Here is a 20,076-nt window from a genome sequence, read left to right on the forward strand (position 1 = left end):
CCTCTATGTGTTTGAATGTTTTTGAGTGTTTTATTGTTGATTTTTAGTTTTACGCCATTGTGATTCAAGAAGATGCTGGATATGACTTCGGTCTTCTTGAATTTGTTAAGACCTATTTTATGTTTTAACATGTGTTCTATCTTTGAGAATGTTTCGTGTGCACTTGAGAAGTATGTACATTCTGCTGCGTTGGAATGAAATATTCAGTAGTAATCAATTAAGTCTGTTCAATCTAGTGTGTAGTTTAAGGTTGCTGTTTCCTTTTTTTTTTTTTTGTCTGGAGAATCTGTTCACTAATGCTAGTTGGGTGTTAAAATCCTCTACTATGATGATATTGCTGTCAATCTGTCTTTTAAAGCCCACCAAGAATTTTTTTGTATATTTAGGTTCTCCTACATTGGGTGCATATATAATACAAATGTTACATCCTTTTGTTGGTTTGATACCTTTAATGTTATGTGGTGATCTTCTTTGTTTCTTGTTGTGGTGTTTGTGTTGAAGTCTATTTTGTGAGATATAAGTATTATTACCCCAGCTTTTTTTTCCATTTGCATGTCATATTTTCTCTATCCTTTCATTTTCAGTCTGAGTGTATCTGTTGTTCTGAAGTACAACTCTTGTAGACAGCATATATATATATATGGGTCGTATTTTCTCATCCATTCTACTACCCTGTATCTTTTGATTGGAGCATTTGATCCATCTACATTTCAGATTGGTATTGATAGGTACTTATTTATTGACATTTATTTAATCTATGTTACTCTCTCTTCCTCCGTTTCTTTTTCTTCTTAAAGTAGTCCCTTTAACATTTTTTGCAATACTGGTTAGTTGTCATGAACTCCTTTAGCTTTTTATTTATTTATTTATTTTGGTCTGGGAAGTTTTTTATTTTGCCTTCAGTTTATAAACAACAGAAATTTATTTCTCACAGTTCTGGAGGCTGGGAATTCCAAGATGAAGTCACCAGCAAACTCAGTGTCTGGAGAAGGTCGTTTCCTAGGCTGCTGTCTTTTCACTGTAACGTTACACGGGGGTGAGGGACCTCTTGGGGGTCTCTTCCTGAGGGCACTAATCCTATTAACAAGGGCTCAGCCCTCCTGACCTAATCATCCCCTAAAGATGCCACCTTCAAATACCATCACATTGGGGATTAGGATTTCAACATATGAATTTTGAGGAAACAAACATTCAGTACCTTGCGCAGGGATTCAGTACAAATTAAATGAAAACAAATAGATGATGACTATGAAAATGTCCACAAATTATACAGCCTTTTCTTTTCTACACTTCTGCCAGCTAAATCTCTCTGATAAGACTGCTGGAGCTCTTTTACTCTTCCAAAGTCTTTGCATTTCCTACTGGCTTATCAAGGTAGATTTGATCACAGTTTGCTTTTCCATCTCCATCTGTAGAATTCCTTGGCATCCATTCTGTGCTCACTAGGCCAAACTAGACTGCTCACTTCTCTCTGAGCATTGCCTGCACTTTTCTGCCACAGGGAGTTTACTCAGGTTCACAACTCAGCCAGACATGTTCCCTGTCTGCCTGTGAAGATTCCACTCATTTCTCAGGGGTGACATGTATGCTTTTGATATCTGTGTTGACCTACTTTCAGCTCTTCTACTCCTTTAGGCATTTGCCTGCTTCTTATTTAACCTGCCCCTGATCTTCTAAAATGCAAGAATAAACAAGCAAGCCCACAAACCTAAACTCATATACCTCCTACAAAGTCTACACTTGCTTTCAATTCTGCTTGGAATACAAAGTGCACAGTATTTAAATGTTGAATACATTTATTTGGTGGACAAAGACTATTTCACAAGAATTTAATTTGTTTCTACTATGTGCCCCACTCAGAGTTTGGCAGTAAGATGAAATAGAAATAGAAATAGAAAAGTTAACAAACAGAATACGGTCTGTTGCATGCTCCAATAGAATAACCACAGGAAATTTAAAGGAGTGCTACTAATCAAGTGAGTCAATAAATGGATGAAAGAATGAGTGACTAGGCAAATGAATAATTTATTTTAATTTTCTAGAGCTGACATTTAGTCCTCTGCACTCCTCCTCATTGGTAAAATCAACCTCATAATTTTGAGTTGCAACTAAAGTGAGTGTCCTAATTTCTTCCTTCACCATATTCACTAATAACACTCCAGTGGATAAAATACATTTCTAATGAATTTAGTGCACTGCTTTCTCAGGTACATCACCTTGGCTTTAACCACTACTTGGACTGAGGTCTCAAATTATGACATTAAAAGTATTAATTTGGGAATTTTAAAAATGATGTTTAAGCATAAGATTAATATTTCATTTATTTGTTTTTATATTTTATTGATTATACTATTACAGTTTTCCCAATTTTCCCCCTATATCCCCCCTGTGCCCTGCACCTCCCAACCCTCCACCATTCCCCCCCTTAGTTCATGTCCATGGGTTGTACATATAAGTTCTTTGACTTCTCTGTTTCTTATACCATTCTTAATCTCTCCCCATCTATTTTATGCCTACCAATTTTGCTCCTGATTCCCTTTACCTTCTCCCCCCGATTCTTCCCCTCACCCTCCCCACTGAAAACCCTCCATGTGATCTCCATTTCTCTGATTCTGGTCCTGTTCTAGTCATTTGCTTAGTATTTGTTTTTGTTGTTGTTGTTGTTTAAGTTCACTTGTTGATAGTTGTGATTTTGTTGTCATTTTACTGTTCATAGTTTTTTATCTTCTTCTTTTTCCTAGATAGGTCCCTTTAACATTTCCTATAATAAAGGCTTGGCGATGGTAAACTCCTTTAACTTGACCTTATCTGGGAAGCACTTTATCTGCCCTCCCATTCTAAATGAAAGCCTTGCTGGATAGAGCAATCTTGGATGTAGGTCCTTGCCTTTTGTGACTTCAAATACTTCTTTCCAGTCCCTTCTTGTCTGTAAGGTTTCTTTTGAGAAATTAGCTGATAGCCTTGTGGGAACTCCTTTGTAGGTAACTCTCTCCTTTCCTCTTGCTGCTTTTAAGATTGTCTCCTTATCTTTAATCTTGGGTAATGTAATTATGATGTGCCTTGGTGTGTTCCTCTTTGGTTCCAACTTCTTTGGGACTCTCTGAGCTTCCTGTACTTCCTGGAAGTCTATTTCCTTCTCCAGGTTGGGGAAGTTTTCCTTCATTATTTGTTCAAATAAGTTTTCTATTTCTTGCTGTTTTTCTTCTCCTTCTGGCACCCCTATAATTCAGATATTGGAACATTTAGAGTTGTCCCAGAGGTTCCTCAGCCTCTCTTCATTTTTTCTGAATTCTTTTTTCTTCATTTTGCTCTGGTTGGATGATTATTTTTTCCTTTTGTTCCAAATCGTTAATTTGAATCCTCGTTTCCTTCCTGTCACTGTTGGTTCCCTGAATATTTTGCTTTATTTCACTTTGGGTAGTCTTCATTTGTCCTTTCATTTTTTGACCAAGCTCAATCATTTCTGTGAGCATCTTGATTACCAGTGTTTTGAATTCCACATCAGATAGGGTGGCTATCTCCTCATCACTTAGCTCTCTTTCTGGAGTTTTTCTCTGTTCTTTCATTTGGGCCCTATTTCTTTGCCTCGTTGTGTCTGGTAAGTTCTAAGGGGGCAGGGCCTTAGGTATTCACCCTGGCAGGGCAGCACTCTTTGCTGCGCAGCAGCTGCGCTGCCAGTGGGGAAGGGGCCAGAGAGGGAACAATGCAGCTCACCAGCTCGGCTGTAGCCCCACTTTCCAACAAACTCTCATGTGAGACTGGGAGTATCTCCCACCGTGGCAACCTCCACTGTAGTCCACAGTCAGCTCTGAGTCTCAGTTTCCTGTTCAACCAGCCCTGCCCCCACAGTCCACCACCTTGTCTTGGGTTGTCTCAGCCAGCCCTCTCCTCACTGTGCAGTATGGTTGGCTGCCTCACAGCAGTTCCTTTCAGCCAGCCCTACCTGCAAGGTCCACCACCTCACTGTGGTTCTCTCCTTCCACCTGCCCGTCTTACCCATCTGGTTGATCTGATTGACTGTTTATTTAATTCCTTGGTTGTTGCAGTTCCATGCAGTTTGGTTTTCTGGCACTTCTGGTTGTTTATTGATTTTAGGTTGGTTGTTATCCTCCTTTTGGTTGTGTGAGGAAGTGAAGGGTTTCCACCTACACCTACATCTTGTCCAGAACTCCCTAAGTTTTTAAATATTTCATTATTAAAGACAGGTAAAATACACTTATGAGAGGGGACCCAGAAAACCAGAGTTTATTTATAAAAAATGGTATGTTTATTCTTACATGTTTAAACTTCAATCACCTTCAAAGTACTCTCCATCTAATGCAATATACCTATCCAGACTTTTTTTTCCACTGCTCAAAACAGTTTTTGAACTCATTGATTTTGATGCCTTTTAGTGCTTCTACTGTTTTCGTTTCACCTCTTCCACATTGGCAAAACATTTCCCTTTGAGGAATTTTTCATCCAGGAAAACAAAAAAAAGACATTCAGGGAGAGATCAGGTAAATAGGGAGGGTGGGGCACAGGGATCAAAAACTGCTGAACACTAAACATGGTGTGGGCAGGTGTGGTCATAAATTACCCATCATGAAACAGGTAAACGTGTTGAAAAAGTCCTCAAAACAATTCACTGAAGTCCAATGCAGCCTCTCACAACAACATTAGCTGGTGCACGGATACAGATGGGTTCCTAGAACACTCACCTGGTGAGTGAAGCCTGTACTGCAAGGGGCTCACCCTCCAGAAGACAATTGTGGTTTTCTTGGATCCCCCCTGATAATGCTTCTTCTATCTATGTTTCATTCTTGTGCACAATTTTAAGATTTTTTTAGTTTACTTTCTTTGGTCTTCTACTAAATGACAATTGGAAACAACCTCATTTCTAGACTACTGTGTAAAAAGAACCTCAGTGGACTTTTTTGTTTTATATATTTTTTAAAAGAATTTTTCTGGGCTTTTCCTGTTTTTCAGCCTTTTCATAAAAAGTTATTTTCTCTATTCTGCTTCTTTAATTTTGTCTTTCATCATAAAAATTAAGGAGGCTTTCTGTACTGTACTTGACACCATGATCTAGAAGGTGTTTGAAACTAGGTCCACACTCAGTGTGATCATTTGTTTCAATTCAAACATAATCACTTTTTTTCAGGATCATTGTGCTATAAAATGTCACATAACATTTAGGTTGGACATTATGTCTTTCATGATGTCCTTCAGAAGTTTAGCAGCGACTACTCAGCAAAACTGTCATATAACAAAGAGTAAAATGTGACCTACAGTTGAGCTTAGAAATGTTTTGTTGTTTCTGCTGCCATTTCATGTTAGATCCCTGTGAGCTCAAACTCATAAAACAAAAGACATCATCATCTTTGTTTGTCTGATTCAGTCATTCGACAAATGTTTACTGAACACCTGCTATGTGCTAGGGCTTTTTCCAATGTTCTAGGGTATGGAAACAAATAAACGTAACTAATATCTTAGGAGAACAAAAATAAATCAAGGAGAGAGAATTGAGAATGACCAAGGGCATTTTGTACAGTATGTCCAAGGAAAGTTTCTCTAATGAGATGCGATTGAGCAGGGACCTCATTGAAGCCAGAGAGTAGGGGAGAGAGAGGACATCTGAGGCGGAGCATTTCAGGAAGCATTCCAGGAAGAGGTGGCAGCAGGTGCCCAGCCCTGAGGCTTCTTCCCATTCTCAGGGACAGAAAAGACGACAATGTGGCTAGACTACAGTGAGCACCGCAGAGCAGTAGGAAATGGGATCAGAGATGATGTGAGTGGCGATATCATATAGTATCTGTCAGCCACGGTAAGGTGTTTATTTACATTTTACTCTGAGAAAAAGAAGAGGTTTTGGAGGAAACTGAGCCAAGGATTGACATACAATATGATATATATTTTTAAAAATTACTTTACCTACCAGTTGTATTAGTTTCTTTTTATGTTTCACTACAAATAACTGCAGACTTTGTGGCTTAAAACACATGTATTTATTGTCTCACAGTCTCCATGGGCCCAGAGTCAGGGAGGGACCATTTAGCTGGATTCTCTGCTCAGCATCTCATGAGTCTCAAATCAAGATGCCATTTGAAGTGCAGGGTCCAGTTTCAAGCTTATACAGGTTTTGGCAGAATTCGCTTCCATATGGTTGCAACACTGAGGTCCGGGTCCTTAATTTTTGTTTGTTATTTGTTTTAGCCATCCTGATCATTTTTTCTACAGTGGTAAAGAAGAAATAAGAAATTTTATCATATTAACCATTTGTTAAATACAGTTCAGTGTGTTAAGAATACTGAAGTTGTGAAACATCTTTAAAATGTTTTCATCTCGCAGATCTGACACTCTGTACTCATTACACTATTACCCTTTCCTCCCTCCTCCTACCTGCTGACAACCACCATTCTGCTTTCTGTTTCTATGAGTTTGACGATTTTATATACCACATATATGTGGAATCATACAGTATTTGTCTTTTGTGACCGGCATATTATTTGTTTGTTCTTGCTGGCTGGCAGCCTGGAGCCACTCTTCATTCCTAGCCACATAGGGTTTAGAAACTGGAGGGGGGCGGGAGGGCAGGGGGGGAAGGGGGCGTTATTTCAGAATCCTGCCTACTGTGAAGGGAAGAACAGAATTGCGATAGGTGCAGAAGATAAAAAGCTGGAGACCAGAAAAAAGGCACCCGAGATGTCTAAGCCATTGCTTCTCAAAATTTAATGTGTATATGAATCTCCTGGGGATTGCATTAAAATTAGATTCTGACTTAGTAAGGCTGCAACCTGACTCTCCTAACAATCTCCTAGGTGATAACAGTGCTGCTGGTGGAATAGCAACACACAGGCTAATGGTGAGAGTGGGTTGGGCTAGGGTGGTAATGATGGAGATGAGAAATGGTCTGACTAGGGATATGCCCTGAAGATAGACCCAAAGGGCTGGCTGAGGAGGAAGGAGAGGCATCAGGATGACTTCTAAATTTAAGGGATGACAAAGGCTGTAGGAGGAGTTGGTTTCGGGGTTGATATCAACTGTTTAGTTTGGACAAAACAATTAGAGTCCAAATAGATATGACCATCGATGCTACGGGGGAAAAAACAGCAGGTTTATAAATCATATTCACTGTTACTAGGCACTTAAATTCTTATGTTTCTGTGAACCACAACTATGAGACTCTTCCTAAGTGCCTTGGGATGTATTTCACTGTATTAAAAATTTAAGCAATCAAAGGGCCTTATCGATTTTTGCTGCAAACTCTTTCTGCTTCTCTGTATTGACAATATTAAATGAGCAGTGTTTGTCCTCACGCTGATGTTCTTGCTGTGAAATTGACATAGTGTTACTCAGATCGTTAGAGCTGTTCCTAGAAGCTGACACGTGCGTCACTGTGCATACCTAACGCGTATGATACTCAGGCTCCCTCTAGGAATAGAGTTAGATTTTGAAATAAAATTTTCAACACCTGGCAATTTGGGTAGTTGCCTCACTAAGAGATGAATCACCTAATTTTCCCTGGCTACATAGGCAGTTTTATGGGATGACTGATTATTATTTCTTTCCTGGACTAAATTATGCAAATTTAGTTTTGTCACATTATGAAAGTTTGCATGGGAGTCCATCCTCATTGATTGCTTTATCACAATGATTTTCAACTTTTTCATCTGATGGAACATATAAACTAATTGCTAAAATTTTGTGGCATACCAACAAAACTATTTTTTGCCCATCTGTCCAAAAACATGTCTATAATTTTGATCAATTTACAAACAAAAAATAGTAATTATTTTTTAACCCTTTTTGCTGCAGTGAGTTTTTTTTTTAAAAAATCAGTGCCTATACCTGTATATAAGGATATCTGGTACCAAGAATTAGCTGGTCAGAGGCATCCTTATTATGCAATGTGACCAATAAGATGTAACTCTGTTGTATGTCCTATGCATTTATTGTTCGAGGCAGGGCAGTCACACAGGACAATTGTTGTGTTGGCTGTTGTCATTTTTTATTTGACAATCTAGGGAAAAGAGGTCAGTGCCCCTGACTGAATACTCAGGTATTGCATGTTTTTAAAATTCTTCCAGCATACTGACTGAAAATCGATGCTTTATCACAAGGAGCAGATGGCATATACAGGGTCTAACACAAGTAACCCCTCTTCTTTATTATAAACTATTTTATTACAAAATCATAAGTGTGTAATTCCATAACATAACAATATCCACTCAAGCACACCATATGACATTTTAGGTGAAATGTTCAAATTGAAATTATGAATTATTATATACATATTATTACCCTACCAACCACACTCAAGCAGGCGTTACTTCTGCCAGACCCTGCAGTAGAATAGGGTGGTACAGAGGGTGTGTTTACTTATAATTTCCTTCAGCATCAACCATATTTAGTCTGTGCCTTACCCAACTTGCGTTCTGAAAGAAAGGCATTGGAAGGGATGTAAGCTGGAAACAGTGCTGCCACTCTGCCCTTACATGAGATGCTGCAGAAATGCTAGCTTAGCCAGGGAAAAGTTTAAGACCTGAATTTACAACATTTCATATATTTTAATAGACCTTTAAATAAAGTATGGCTGTTCTTAGCACTGCTTGGGTGCTTGGCTGCATAGTGTCAGTGAAGTAAGGTTGTGAGAGATGGTCGGGGTTTCAGGAAGGGGTGAAACGAAGGCAGCACAGCGCAGTGTTGGTTTACTGGACTGTTCATTCTGTGGAACACGTGAGCAGTCACTCCACCGTAAGCCAAAATCTTTATAGAGAGCCCTGTTTCATTTTTCTGAATGTTAAACAATAAAACCAGGTTTCTTTTATAACCAATAAAAAAAAGTAGGGAGAGGAGAGGGGAGGAAGTAGATATTTCAAGGATGTGCTGGTAATTATGTTTTTGTAAATAAGACTCTGAGCAGATGGCAATTAAACCACATCGTTTAAGAGGGATGAGAGGAGGTCTGAAGGCGGCCACCCCCATGGACAGTGCTAAGGAAGTCAGCACTGTCGTCTGGACACCTGTCAATCTGGAGCCCTGGGCCAGGACTGCTGCCTTATGAGACCATTAGGCTTTCTGTTGATTTGAAGAGTGTGATGGGTAAAGAAAGCGGTGCTGTTCTCCGCACTTGATGTGGTCTATAGGCCTCTTTTTCAAGTGCACTATTTTAAATCTCAGAATCTAAATCTAGGTACAGTTCTTGTTTGAATTGGTTCAAAGATGTCTCAATTTTTCCTACTGTTGTATATATTTTTAATATAATGGATAAGCTACTTTATAATATAAAATTTAGCTTTTGTATTTTAAATTATATAACTAACTTCTTACCCTTTTCTTTTCCCAGGAGCACTGAATCAAAAAAATTGGGGAAAGAAATACCCAACATGTAATAGCCCCAAACAATCTCCTATCAACATTGATGAAGATCTTACACAAGTAAATGTGAATCTGAAGAAACTTAAATTTCAGGGTTGGGATAAATCATCTTTGGAAAACACATTCATTCATAACAATGGGAAAACAGGTAAAATGTTTACATTTTGATTATGACTTTAATATGTTTATTTTACCTAGAGTATATTTAGATTAGTCTCACTTGATTTTTCTTTAATGTACTATTAACTGGATAGAAACTATATGTAGAAGAAACCCCATAGAGTATGAAAAATTGGAAGTTTAGACAACATTTTGAAAATATGTACAAATAAACAAAATGGCCAAAGTTGTTATGTCATGTTCTCCAATAATGTAGCAATAATGTCTCCACTAGAATATGCGATAAATATAATATAATATGTAATTAATGTAGTCTAATAATTCAATCACTGGTTAATCACTTTGTCAATCGGGATTTTCTCTCCTTGGGCATTATAGTTGATATAGCTGCTCAGCCTCATACTATATTCAATAATTGGATAAGAAAAAAGCAATTGACTATAATTGAATTTTAAGAAAAGAAATTGCTAGACCTTTTATATAAAAGTTTAGAATTATAGATGGTCTTTAAGAAGCAGTCTCTAAGTGCTTTTTCTTGAGACTATCTTTTTATATTTTTTAATTTTTAATTTTTTAAAGATTTTATTTATTTACTTTTAGAGAGAGGGGAAGGGAGGAAGAAAGAGAGGGAGAGAAACATCAGTGTGTGATTATCTCGTTTGCCCCCTCCTGGGGACCTGGCCCACAACCCAGGCATGTGCCCTGACTGGGAATGGAACCGGCGACCCTTTGGTTCACAGGACAGCATTCAATACACTGATCCACACCAGCCAGGGCAAGACTATCTTTTTTGTTTAAAACATGTAAAATATAATACCATAAAGATTCCAATAAATGATAAGTAGACAAAATAAATTTCAAAAATGAACACCTTTTTTTCTGATATATTATAAATTAAATTGTATGTATATCAAGAAATTAAGTAAAAAAATATGCTCATAGGGAAATATTAGAAAACATATTCAATATTATAACAGTAGCTATGTAGATGTGGTTTACCATAGTGATTTTTTTCAATATTTTCTATGGTTTGGTAATATAATTATTTGAATGTAGCAATTTAGTTTTAAATCTCATGTGCACGTTCTTGTCCAAATTTCTGAGGGAAAAATAAGGATGCACATTATACATGGGGAGTGCTAAAACATGGGTATGCATTATACATGGGGCACATTTTACACAGCAAAATACAGAATGTATTGAATGAAAAATTAAGAACAATATTTCATGTTATACTGTATTATTAATTATATTCATAAAGTATGTATCCCAAAACTTGACATTTTCAGTACCACCTTTGAAGGCTGTTACAAAGCAGTGAGACATATCACCTTCACAGTATTTTCTAAGTAGAGTGAGGTCAGTACTTGACCTTTAGAGCCACATCTTCGAGTTCAATGCTGGCTTTTAAAGTGTAGTGTGAAACCTTGAGCAGGGTACCGTCCGTGACTCAATTTTGTTATCTGTAAAATACCGATTAGAATACTGTCTCCTTCCTCGGATATGTGAGTGTCACATGTTTAATCCGTGTAAATTACTTAGTGGAATGCATGGCACATTGTAAGTGATAAATAAATGTTGATGATTATTGTTATTTTGTTGTTGTTTACTTACATTATTAATGGAAGTTGATATCTCTAGTTGTCTGGCTAGTAGTATGTTTGATTCAGTCTCTAATGCCAACAGCGGTTTCTTTCTCATGGAACAAAAACTATTTATTTGATTGAGAGACATTAAAATCTTGCATTAGGCTTTCAAGAGAATCATTAATCTCCAAATAACTGTTAAAATACAGTCAGATAATGTTTGCCTTAGAACTCAAATTAGGAAAATTTAAGATTTTGAAAGCTGTCATTGACGGTTCAAACAAGAGATGGCTAAAACCCCTTCAATGGAAATGGGTTTCCAACTTTCCTGCCACAGCCGGAACAGAGGTTCTGGAGCTTGATGAAGCCTGGGGTGATGCGTGGAGGAATAAGGAGGTGGGACAGAAACAGCATCCTGAAGGAGTAGATGAGCTGAAAGTGAGAAGTGGGGAGCCCTCCCACGAGAAGAATTTTCTTCTTTCCACTCTTCTGTCCCTTCTCCCTTCGCTCTGTTCCCTCACTACCATCAAATGCCACAGGGAACCAGAGCTTTGAGGAAACAGCCAGCTCAGGACGTTGAACAAATTCAGCAGGTAGACTGGCTGGCTGACATCTGCTGGGTTCCACAGCAGTTAAGGTCTTCAGTTTGGTTCATATTTTGGGCAATAAAATACATTAAGTATATTGTGCAGAGTTACAAGTTCAGCTTCCAAAGTGTCAACTTAATTTTTTTAATTTATCAACTAAACTATTTTTAATATACCTATAATAGAAAAAAATTTAGTTGAAACTTATAATTTTGATTTTTAGAAATTTAGATGAAATTTTATTGTGTGTGTGTTTTAGTGGAAATAAACCTCACTAATGACTACCATCTCAGTGGAGGAGTTTCAGATATGGTGTTCAAAGCAAGCAAGGTGACTTTTCACTGGGGAAAATGCAATGTGTCATCTGATGGATCAGAACATAGTTTAGAAGGACAAAAATTTCCCCTTGAGGTAAGTCACTAGTTCTGCTGGTTGCTACTTCATTCTATAAATCATTGAGATTTTAGTTAGCATATAATTTTATTAATTTGTTATCAAATTTTATAATTTATACAGTTTTGTTTACTTTGTTAATAACTGTTTTCCTCACTAAACTAAGCATAATAACACCCAAGTTTTTTTTTCACTTCCAGGTAACCCAGAATGCCACACTATAGATGATCAATAAATGTCAATGAGTAAATGAATAAATGAATAAATGAATTTTTTCCATATCCCCCTAGATAAAAAGGGAGGACATTTTATTAATATACTAGACAATAAAAGAAATACAAAATATGAGGAAATTTTTAGCTTTATAATTTTCCAAATAAATATATTTATTATGAATAAGTGTAGGATGAAATAAACATTTTCATACATGTCTGGAGAGAGTATAAATTGGTAGACTTTCTGGGATATGGTTTGCTTGTTTTTATTAAAAACTTGAAATATTTCAGTCTCAATACCCATTTTTCAATTTACAGCAATTTGGTTTAAAAAATAATTAGATATACTCAAATATATATGTTCAAAGATTTATTTATAGTAATAAAAAGTTGAAATAAAAGGAAATGATTAAATACATTATGATGGAATATTATTACCTTCTGAAGTCATTTTTAAATGATTTACACAAATATGGTTTATTATAAGATAATGCTTTTTAATTTTTAAAGGTATTAATTGCTTTTTAAAATGATATAAAATATTGAACATGGTATTATTATATCAACTGTATAAAACATGAAAACTAGTGACTGAGAATAAAGAATTTGAGTCAAACAGACTAGGTTTTAATATGGACTTCACCATTTTGTTATTAGCTTAAGACGTGACATTATACAAATTATTTACTTTACCTGAGCTTCCAGTTCTTCCTGCAAAATTGACATAATGGTAGTAGCTCCTGCCTTATGAAGTTATTATGAGGGTTAAATGAGAGAATGAATTATTACTAGTATAAAATAATTGATGGAAATAAAGAAAATACTAGCAATGATTTTCTTTTTGTAATGGCATATACGTGCCCTTCTACTTGAAAATCTTCATACTTTTTAAATTACCTGTAATGAAATTGTATTAGTTCATAATCCAAATTGATATTGGTAATAAAAATAAGAATAAAGTGAATTATGTTTTAAAGGACTAAAAATCATTTTAATGTGACTAAACACATTCAGATTTAGAGCTTGTAATTTATTTTTAAATGTATTAAATGTCCTTAAAGAAAACAACTACCAAATTTGGATTGTAAAATAAATAAAATTTATTTAGCACATAACATTCTTATTTCTGAAAGTTTAGCTCTCTCACAATATTACTTACTTAGAACAAAGATGAAAATCAATATACAGATGATGTATTATAGAATTGTACACTTGAAGCCTATATAATATTTATAAATCATGCCACCCCAGTAAATATAATCATTTTTTTAATTAATAAAATCCTGACAAAAACATAAGCCCTGAACTTCCAAATAAATAGCACAGCATCTGTGCATATCTTACATTTATATGTATGTATATATGTAAGATACACACACACATATATATACACATATTTATTTTTAAAGGTGCTTTGTTTTTTGTTTGTTTGTTTGTTTGTTTAAGCTCTCCCCATGTCACTCTGCAAGCAAGAAAATGAGGGGCATCCTCGATTTTCTCTTTTTTCTGGTCTTCCACATTCTTCAGTCAAGTCTTCTCCGTCCATTCTGTCCCTAAATGATGTCAGAGAAAAATTCCACCCACCTTTGGCTCTTTGTTGGTTTATGGAATGTTTCTAAACTGGTCTCCTTTTCTCCACTATTAATCTCTTCCACATCACCCTTTCTCAGAGTCCTACCCTCTCCTTACTTTTTTAACTGAAATGCATCAGGACTTGCCATTGCTCTCGAGACCAAACTGCAGCAGGGATTGCCTTGCAGACCTTCCTGCTGTGGCCCCTGCCTTCTTCTCCAGCTTCATCTCTCCTCTCTGTCACACATGCTTCGCTGAAATCAAAGCACAAGTTACTCCCCACTTCTCTATTTCTTGTATTTGCTTGACTATTGGCCTTTCCCAAGCCAGACCTCTGACAGACACACACTCACCTTCTCTGCCTTTTCACCTGGGAGCTTTTTAATTTGCTCATTTTGGGCTTAACTTAGAAATTTTCTCTTTGAAAGGCTTTGTTGATTGATCACTCAAGACAGGAGCCACTGCCATTTTCTGCTTCACACCCACCCTTTCTCTGATCAATGCCCTAAGTGCTCATTAGTCTTCTCAGAGGCTGTCTGCTCTTCCCTTAATTATACTTCGAAACTAGCCGACTTATCTCATTTCCAAGCCCATGACCTGAGGAGCACCAAATTATAAATGAGACTAGAGGCTGTTATCGACAGATATGTAGACTAAAGTAGCAATTAACAAGGTGTAGTCTCACAGCTGGAGAGGAGACTTAGAATCGGGAACTTAAAACTCTTGGTATTTTTAGACGGAAGCAAAGTCCTTAAGAGTTTTACTATTAATAGAGTGCAGTGTCCAAAAACAGTTACTCTGACCATCAAGAAAGGCATGTCCAGTCAAGAAATAACAAAACTATATTTGAAAGAATGACAGCAAAATAGTTGAAGTGATATTTGATCATTTATTACTTTTGATTATTTCTCAGATTATTACTTCGATGTTGTCTGTGGTCATTCTCAAAGTGATCATTTCAGTTCAGTGTCTACTTGTGTTTCCTTCCTCATTTCAGGATGACGAATGATAGTAAATGCAGTGTGTATATATATAACTGATAAAACATTTTCAAAGTACGCAAAATAGAGAGTTTGACAGTTTATAGAATTTTTCACATAGAATTGATCGAATTGGTAAATTATTTTATTGCCTCTTTGCTGACTCTTGTGCAGCTGTTCTATATAATAAAAACATCATTTTTACATTTATAGATGCAGATCTACTGCTTTGATCCAGACCAGTTTTCAAGTTTTGAAGAAGCAGTTAAAGGAAAAGGAAAAATAAGAGCTTTATCCATTTTATTCGAGGTAATAATTATACGTAGATTTAACACACTAACTTAATTCCTTTTCTAGTCACATGAAGTATTGATGTGAAGTGTCAAAACATACTTTGGAACAAATAGAAGAGCTCACGAGTCAATGCTAACTGTTGGCTGTTTTCAAAATGAACAGCCCTTGTCTGGGAAGTTGAAAGAGGACACTTGTATTCCCTGATTGGGTACTTCACTTCCAGCGGGAGCAAACTGTTCTGAGTGCACCGATTTGTGTATTTGTATGTGCAAAGCATCGTAATGACTCGTGACTATGAATCATGACATTTTAAAATGGACTTTTCTCGGCAGAAAATTGAAAAATTTAAGAGGTTTTGATTTGTTTTGTTTTTACCTCACTGTGAAAAATGTGAGCATTTGGAGGGCATTCCTTTTGAAAACTTAAAATAGAAATCACTAATCTTTACATTTAACTGAACAGTTAATCAAATATTTTATTCCATTTTTAAAAATATCATTTTTAACAGGTTGGAATAGAAGAAAATGTGGATTACAAAGCAATTATTGATGGAGTTGAAAATGTTAGTCGTTTTGGTAAGCTATTTGGTGAAATCCCTTCCCAGATTTGTATGCATATGAATGTTTACAATATTACAAAAATCAGTTGTTCCAAAAGAAGAAAGGAGCAAAGTCTCAATTTTCACCCTTGATGATTTATACATTTTACATTAAAGAACAATTATCCCTAAATTTTTTCATATAAAAATCATAAGACATTAATAGAAGTAGGAAGCTGAAGTTTTCTTATTTTATTCTTGAAAATAATCTAATTCCATGATGAAATCAAGATGCATTTATTCTGTCTCTTCATTGTACATTTGTTAAAGACTCTAATTCATAATTTGAAATTGGTCAATTTTATAAAAATCATGCTTTAAGGTCAAAAGAGGAATTTCTCCCAAGTTAAAAATGTATACCCTGGTGGTTTCCTTGATAAGCTTTACCAGTATGACAAAATAAAGTTTTGGAAGAAGGTAATTTCTTACACACAAGATGTGATATGCTTTGATAGTGTTCCCCTGCTTTCTCAGGGCTCTTGTAATTTGTCACAATAAATTCTTTTGACATTGGCAAGAGAAAACAAATATATTGTTATTTTATGTTTATTAGTCACCCACACATGGAGTATTAATGTTGTCCTGAATTATCCATAAAATGATGATTATTCCTCTTTCAGAAACTGCAAATTTGAAATCGGACACAAAATTTATTTAAACCCTTTTCTTGAGAGTAAAAGCTGGCCTAGGATTGATTTATCTTGGCAATTACATGTGAAGACCTGAATTGTCTGAATATTTGAGAAGTCAGGAGTATATGAATTCCTGCAGTGTGGCTTTAACTTTTAAAATTTTTTTGAAAGGTGCAATCAAATGCAAGATGAAGCTGGTATCTCCTCCTATCCAGATTGCAAAATTCAACATTGAATTCCATAAGCCCATTTAATTTTTTTTCTCACTTAGTAATAAAGTGGATACTCTCAAGACTGAAAGAAGCTAGTATGAATTTCTACACTTAAAATTGTATATAAAATGAATTCTGAATGTTCCCAGGTTTTGCCCCAGCCTATGGGGACAAGAGAAATGCTGACACTGGATTGTTAGTGCTGACTGTGTCACTGGGCCTCTAAGCCCACTTTCTCTTGACGGCTCTTCAGTTATTCCTGAGGGACTCTGGGAGGGTGCTCATATGAGCTTAGCAACCAATTTGCTCATGTTCTTTGATTAAAGTGTACTTTCTAATACCTACTATTTGCAAGCCACGTGCTCCATCAGAGCCACTGGTGCTACATAATACCCTCCCTGAGAAGATGGATTCCCTAAGAGCATTGTTGTGTCTGTGTCCTGGCTCTTACCTCACTAGCAGAACTAATATATATACTAGCTATTTTTCTGACTGGCTGGGAACATGTAGTAGTCTGCCCTCCATTCTCCATCTACCTTCTGTCTTTCTACCCTATTTGTGCACCAACTTCCTCCTCTTTTACCAGCTTACCCACTAGATACTTAATGTTTCAATACACTCAGCAAGGACACCTAATTTTTATGGTTGGTAAGTGGTAGAACCAGAATTTAGATCCTAGTCTGTCCACACAATTTGTTCCACTATGTGGTGGAGATTTCTATCACTTACATGTTTCAGAAAACATAGGAAACATGTTTTGATTTTACTTGAATAGTTGTTAAATACCATCTGTTTGAACTGAATAAGTAAAGCCCTCCTAAAGTTCCGTGCTTCCATTTTGAGAGTTCTTAGATTAAATCCATTTTTGAGTCTAGAATATACCCCTGTGACTGATAAACTGCAGGCTTCCCCATGTTTGCCCCCAGTCATTGCTGCTAGGAACCTGGAGGCTTGAAGGCCAAGCTTGTCCGTAGTCAGTGACTCTGGAACTGCAGCCCAACTCCCAAATCCTGCTCCATATTCTCCATATAATGAGAGTTACCCAAAACACAGCACTTTTCAATCGTCATGCAGATGATAGAATCTGTTTTATTATATGTGGCTGGTTGCTCATTTTCTGTTTTTTTTTTTCTATAAGACACAAACCCATTTCTCTTTACTTCCCTTACCCCCACCTTTCTTTCTCTTTCTCCCACCATCCCTACTCTATGTTAGGCATTGCCCTGTCCACGGTATGGTGAGAGAGAGGGTGATGTGGCAGCCATCTAAGATAGTATGTTACTATCTTCCAAGCAGAGCCCACAAAGAACAGAGAACTGTTAATTGAACTCTTTCAAATTGCAAGGAAGAGACACACCTCAGATAGCATCATTACTAAGTCTCAAATGGGAATTCTCATTAGCATGACTTGTGGTGCTTTCTTAGCCACAAATGCAGCCCAGGAATGTCTACACTGAAAAAATCCTCACAGGCAGTGTTAACGTAGCTCCATCTTAAGCTCATTGTCCTAAGTAATAAGAGTTGGTTTCAGCCCTGGCTGTTGTAGCTCAGTGGATTGAGCACGGGCTGCAAACCAAAGAGTTGCCAGTTTGATTCCCAGTCAGGGCACATGCCTGGGCTGTGGGCCAGGTCCCCAGTAGGGGATGTGTGAGAGACAACCATATATTGATTTTTCTCTCCCTCTCTCCCCCTCCCTGAAAATAAATAAAAATATATTTTTTAAAAAAAGAGTTGGTTTCAAGTATTTAGTAGTTCTTCCCTAATGCTTGGCCAGGTTCAGGTACTTATCTCTCTACCTCTCAACCTCCTCATCTTTCTCCCTCCTACAGACAATGGATGTGATTGATTGGATAATCACCAGTTAATATGTTCAAAGGAGTACTGATTGAATGAATGAATGATTGTTCTCAAATAGATCAACTTTTGCTCAAGTGTGATTCTCTCTTGGGTTAACAATAGTGAGGTAATTCAGATAAAACACATACTTTTGCAAGCCACAAATAACCCCCACCTTAATTCAATTTTCTCATAAAATGGTGGTGTAATTGAAAAGCATTATCACAATGGAAAAGTCTTGAGACATCCAAGACAGAAACTTAGGACATGCACATAAACTCAAAAAAGAAACTGTACAAAATTCATTCATAAGTTAACACATTCATAAGGGAGACTGAACGAGTGCTGGTGAGGCTCAGAGGGAGGAAGAATGGATTCCATACTAGGATGGGGAAAGGAGAAATCACAACTGTCTTCTGATTCTTTATCTTTTTGGTTCTTCTCAAATTTCTTTTCCTATTTCAAGAAAATTCTCTGTCATCCCCATTCAGATCTTGCTAGCTTTATTTTTTTTTCCTGGCCTCTAATTCCCCCTGTGTTATTTCATTGCCCACCTAATTTAGCAGCGAGTCGATTTCTGTACCCTTCCTCAATTAGTGTGCTTCACATCCACATTTCCGCAGAACATTTTCCAAAGATAAATTTTGTCTTCAGAGAAAAAGGAAAAACATCTAGTCCAATGATGATTAAAAGGGAGATGATTTCATCACAAAAATTTCATGTATGCAAAACATAGATCTGAAAATGGAAAATATTCACTTATCAAACGTAAGTATTTTCCTATTTCAAATAAGTTAAATTTGAGTCTGAATATCGATAATGTCATGCTGACATTGGTGGAGAGGAAGACATCCTTTTGGAAGTTACTAATTAATCCATAAACCAAACAGAGATAGAACTTTCTACTGGATTAAAAGTAGATTTAGATTGTATATGGCCAACACTATCAGTTCCATCAAATAGATTTTTATTTCTAACATTTGCTCTTAAATTCAGACTTGAAGCAGTTATCAATAGCTTTTTAAAATCATCCTTCCTTCAAATGTTTCTGAATTGCAGAAAAATTAACATTCAATAATGGAAGTGGAAATTTTTTTTAACTCTTTCTGGGTATGCTTAGTATTTTCATAGAGTTTAGAACTGGAATAGACTATTAAGATCACCTATTCCAGTCATTTCATTTTATAATGAATAAAGTGGGGTTTAAAAAGACTAAAATCCTGCGAAGGTTTCACTCCACTTGGGGTTTTCAACCCTGGCTGCATTTTGGAATCATCTAGAGCATATTTTTTTTTAATGCAGATGCTCAGCCCCCCACCACTAGGGATTTGATGATCCAGGTGGGACCTTGGTATTTTTTTTAAGACTTCCAGGATGACATGAATAAAGGGTGAATAAGGTTCTCTACATTGTGCTACCTCACTTAGACTTGATTAAATTGGCTTTGGGGGCTATTTCTTAATGACCGAAATCACTAGCTGGAGCAGAGGACAAGAACAGGGCTGGGCAGTTACGAGGATGGGGGAAGGGGTTATACACGTGTCTCACGGGGAAACAGATTGCTGCTTACGTGAGGGATGACTGGCACACAATTAGCTAAATTACCAAGGCAGTGCTGTTGGGACAGGCTACTGGGACGATGTAAAAACAAAAATGGGACTACTTAAGGAGTCAGGTAAGTCAGATTGTTT

General features: G+C 36.6%; 1 protein-coding gene across 2 annotated transcripts in view; it reads left to right on the forward strand.

Moving 5' to 3' along the window:
• Window positions 1-20,076, forward strand: part of PTPRZ1 (protein tyrosine phosphatase receptor type Z1) — a 191,326-nt gene that overhangs the window by 97,071 nt on the left and 74,179 nt on the right. For both annotated transcript variants that reach the window (XM_045191159.3, XM_053926660.2), the window contains exons 3-6: window positions 9,329-9,508; window positions 11,913-12,064; window positions 15,027-15,122; window positions 15,616-15,682. In XM_045191159.3, coding sequence (XP_045047094.2) covers window positions 9,329-9,508; window positions 11,913-12,064; window positions 15,027-15,122; window positions 15,616-15,682 — 495 coding nt within the window. The remainder of the gene's footprint in view (window positions 1-9,328; window positions 9,509-11,912; window positions 12,065-15,026; window positions 15,123-15,615; window positions 15,683-20,076) is intronic.

Source organism: Desmodus rotundus, chromosome 6 (genome assembly GCF_022682495.2).
Source record: "Desmodus rotundus isolate HL8 chromosome 6, HLdesRot8A.1, whole genome shotgun sequence".
Taxonomy (NCBI): domain Eukaryota; kingdom Metazoa; phylum Chordata; class Mammalia; order Chiroptera; family Phyllostomidae; genus Desmodus; species Desmodus rotundus.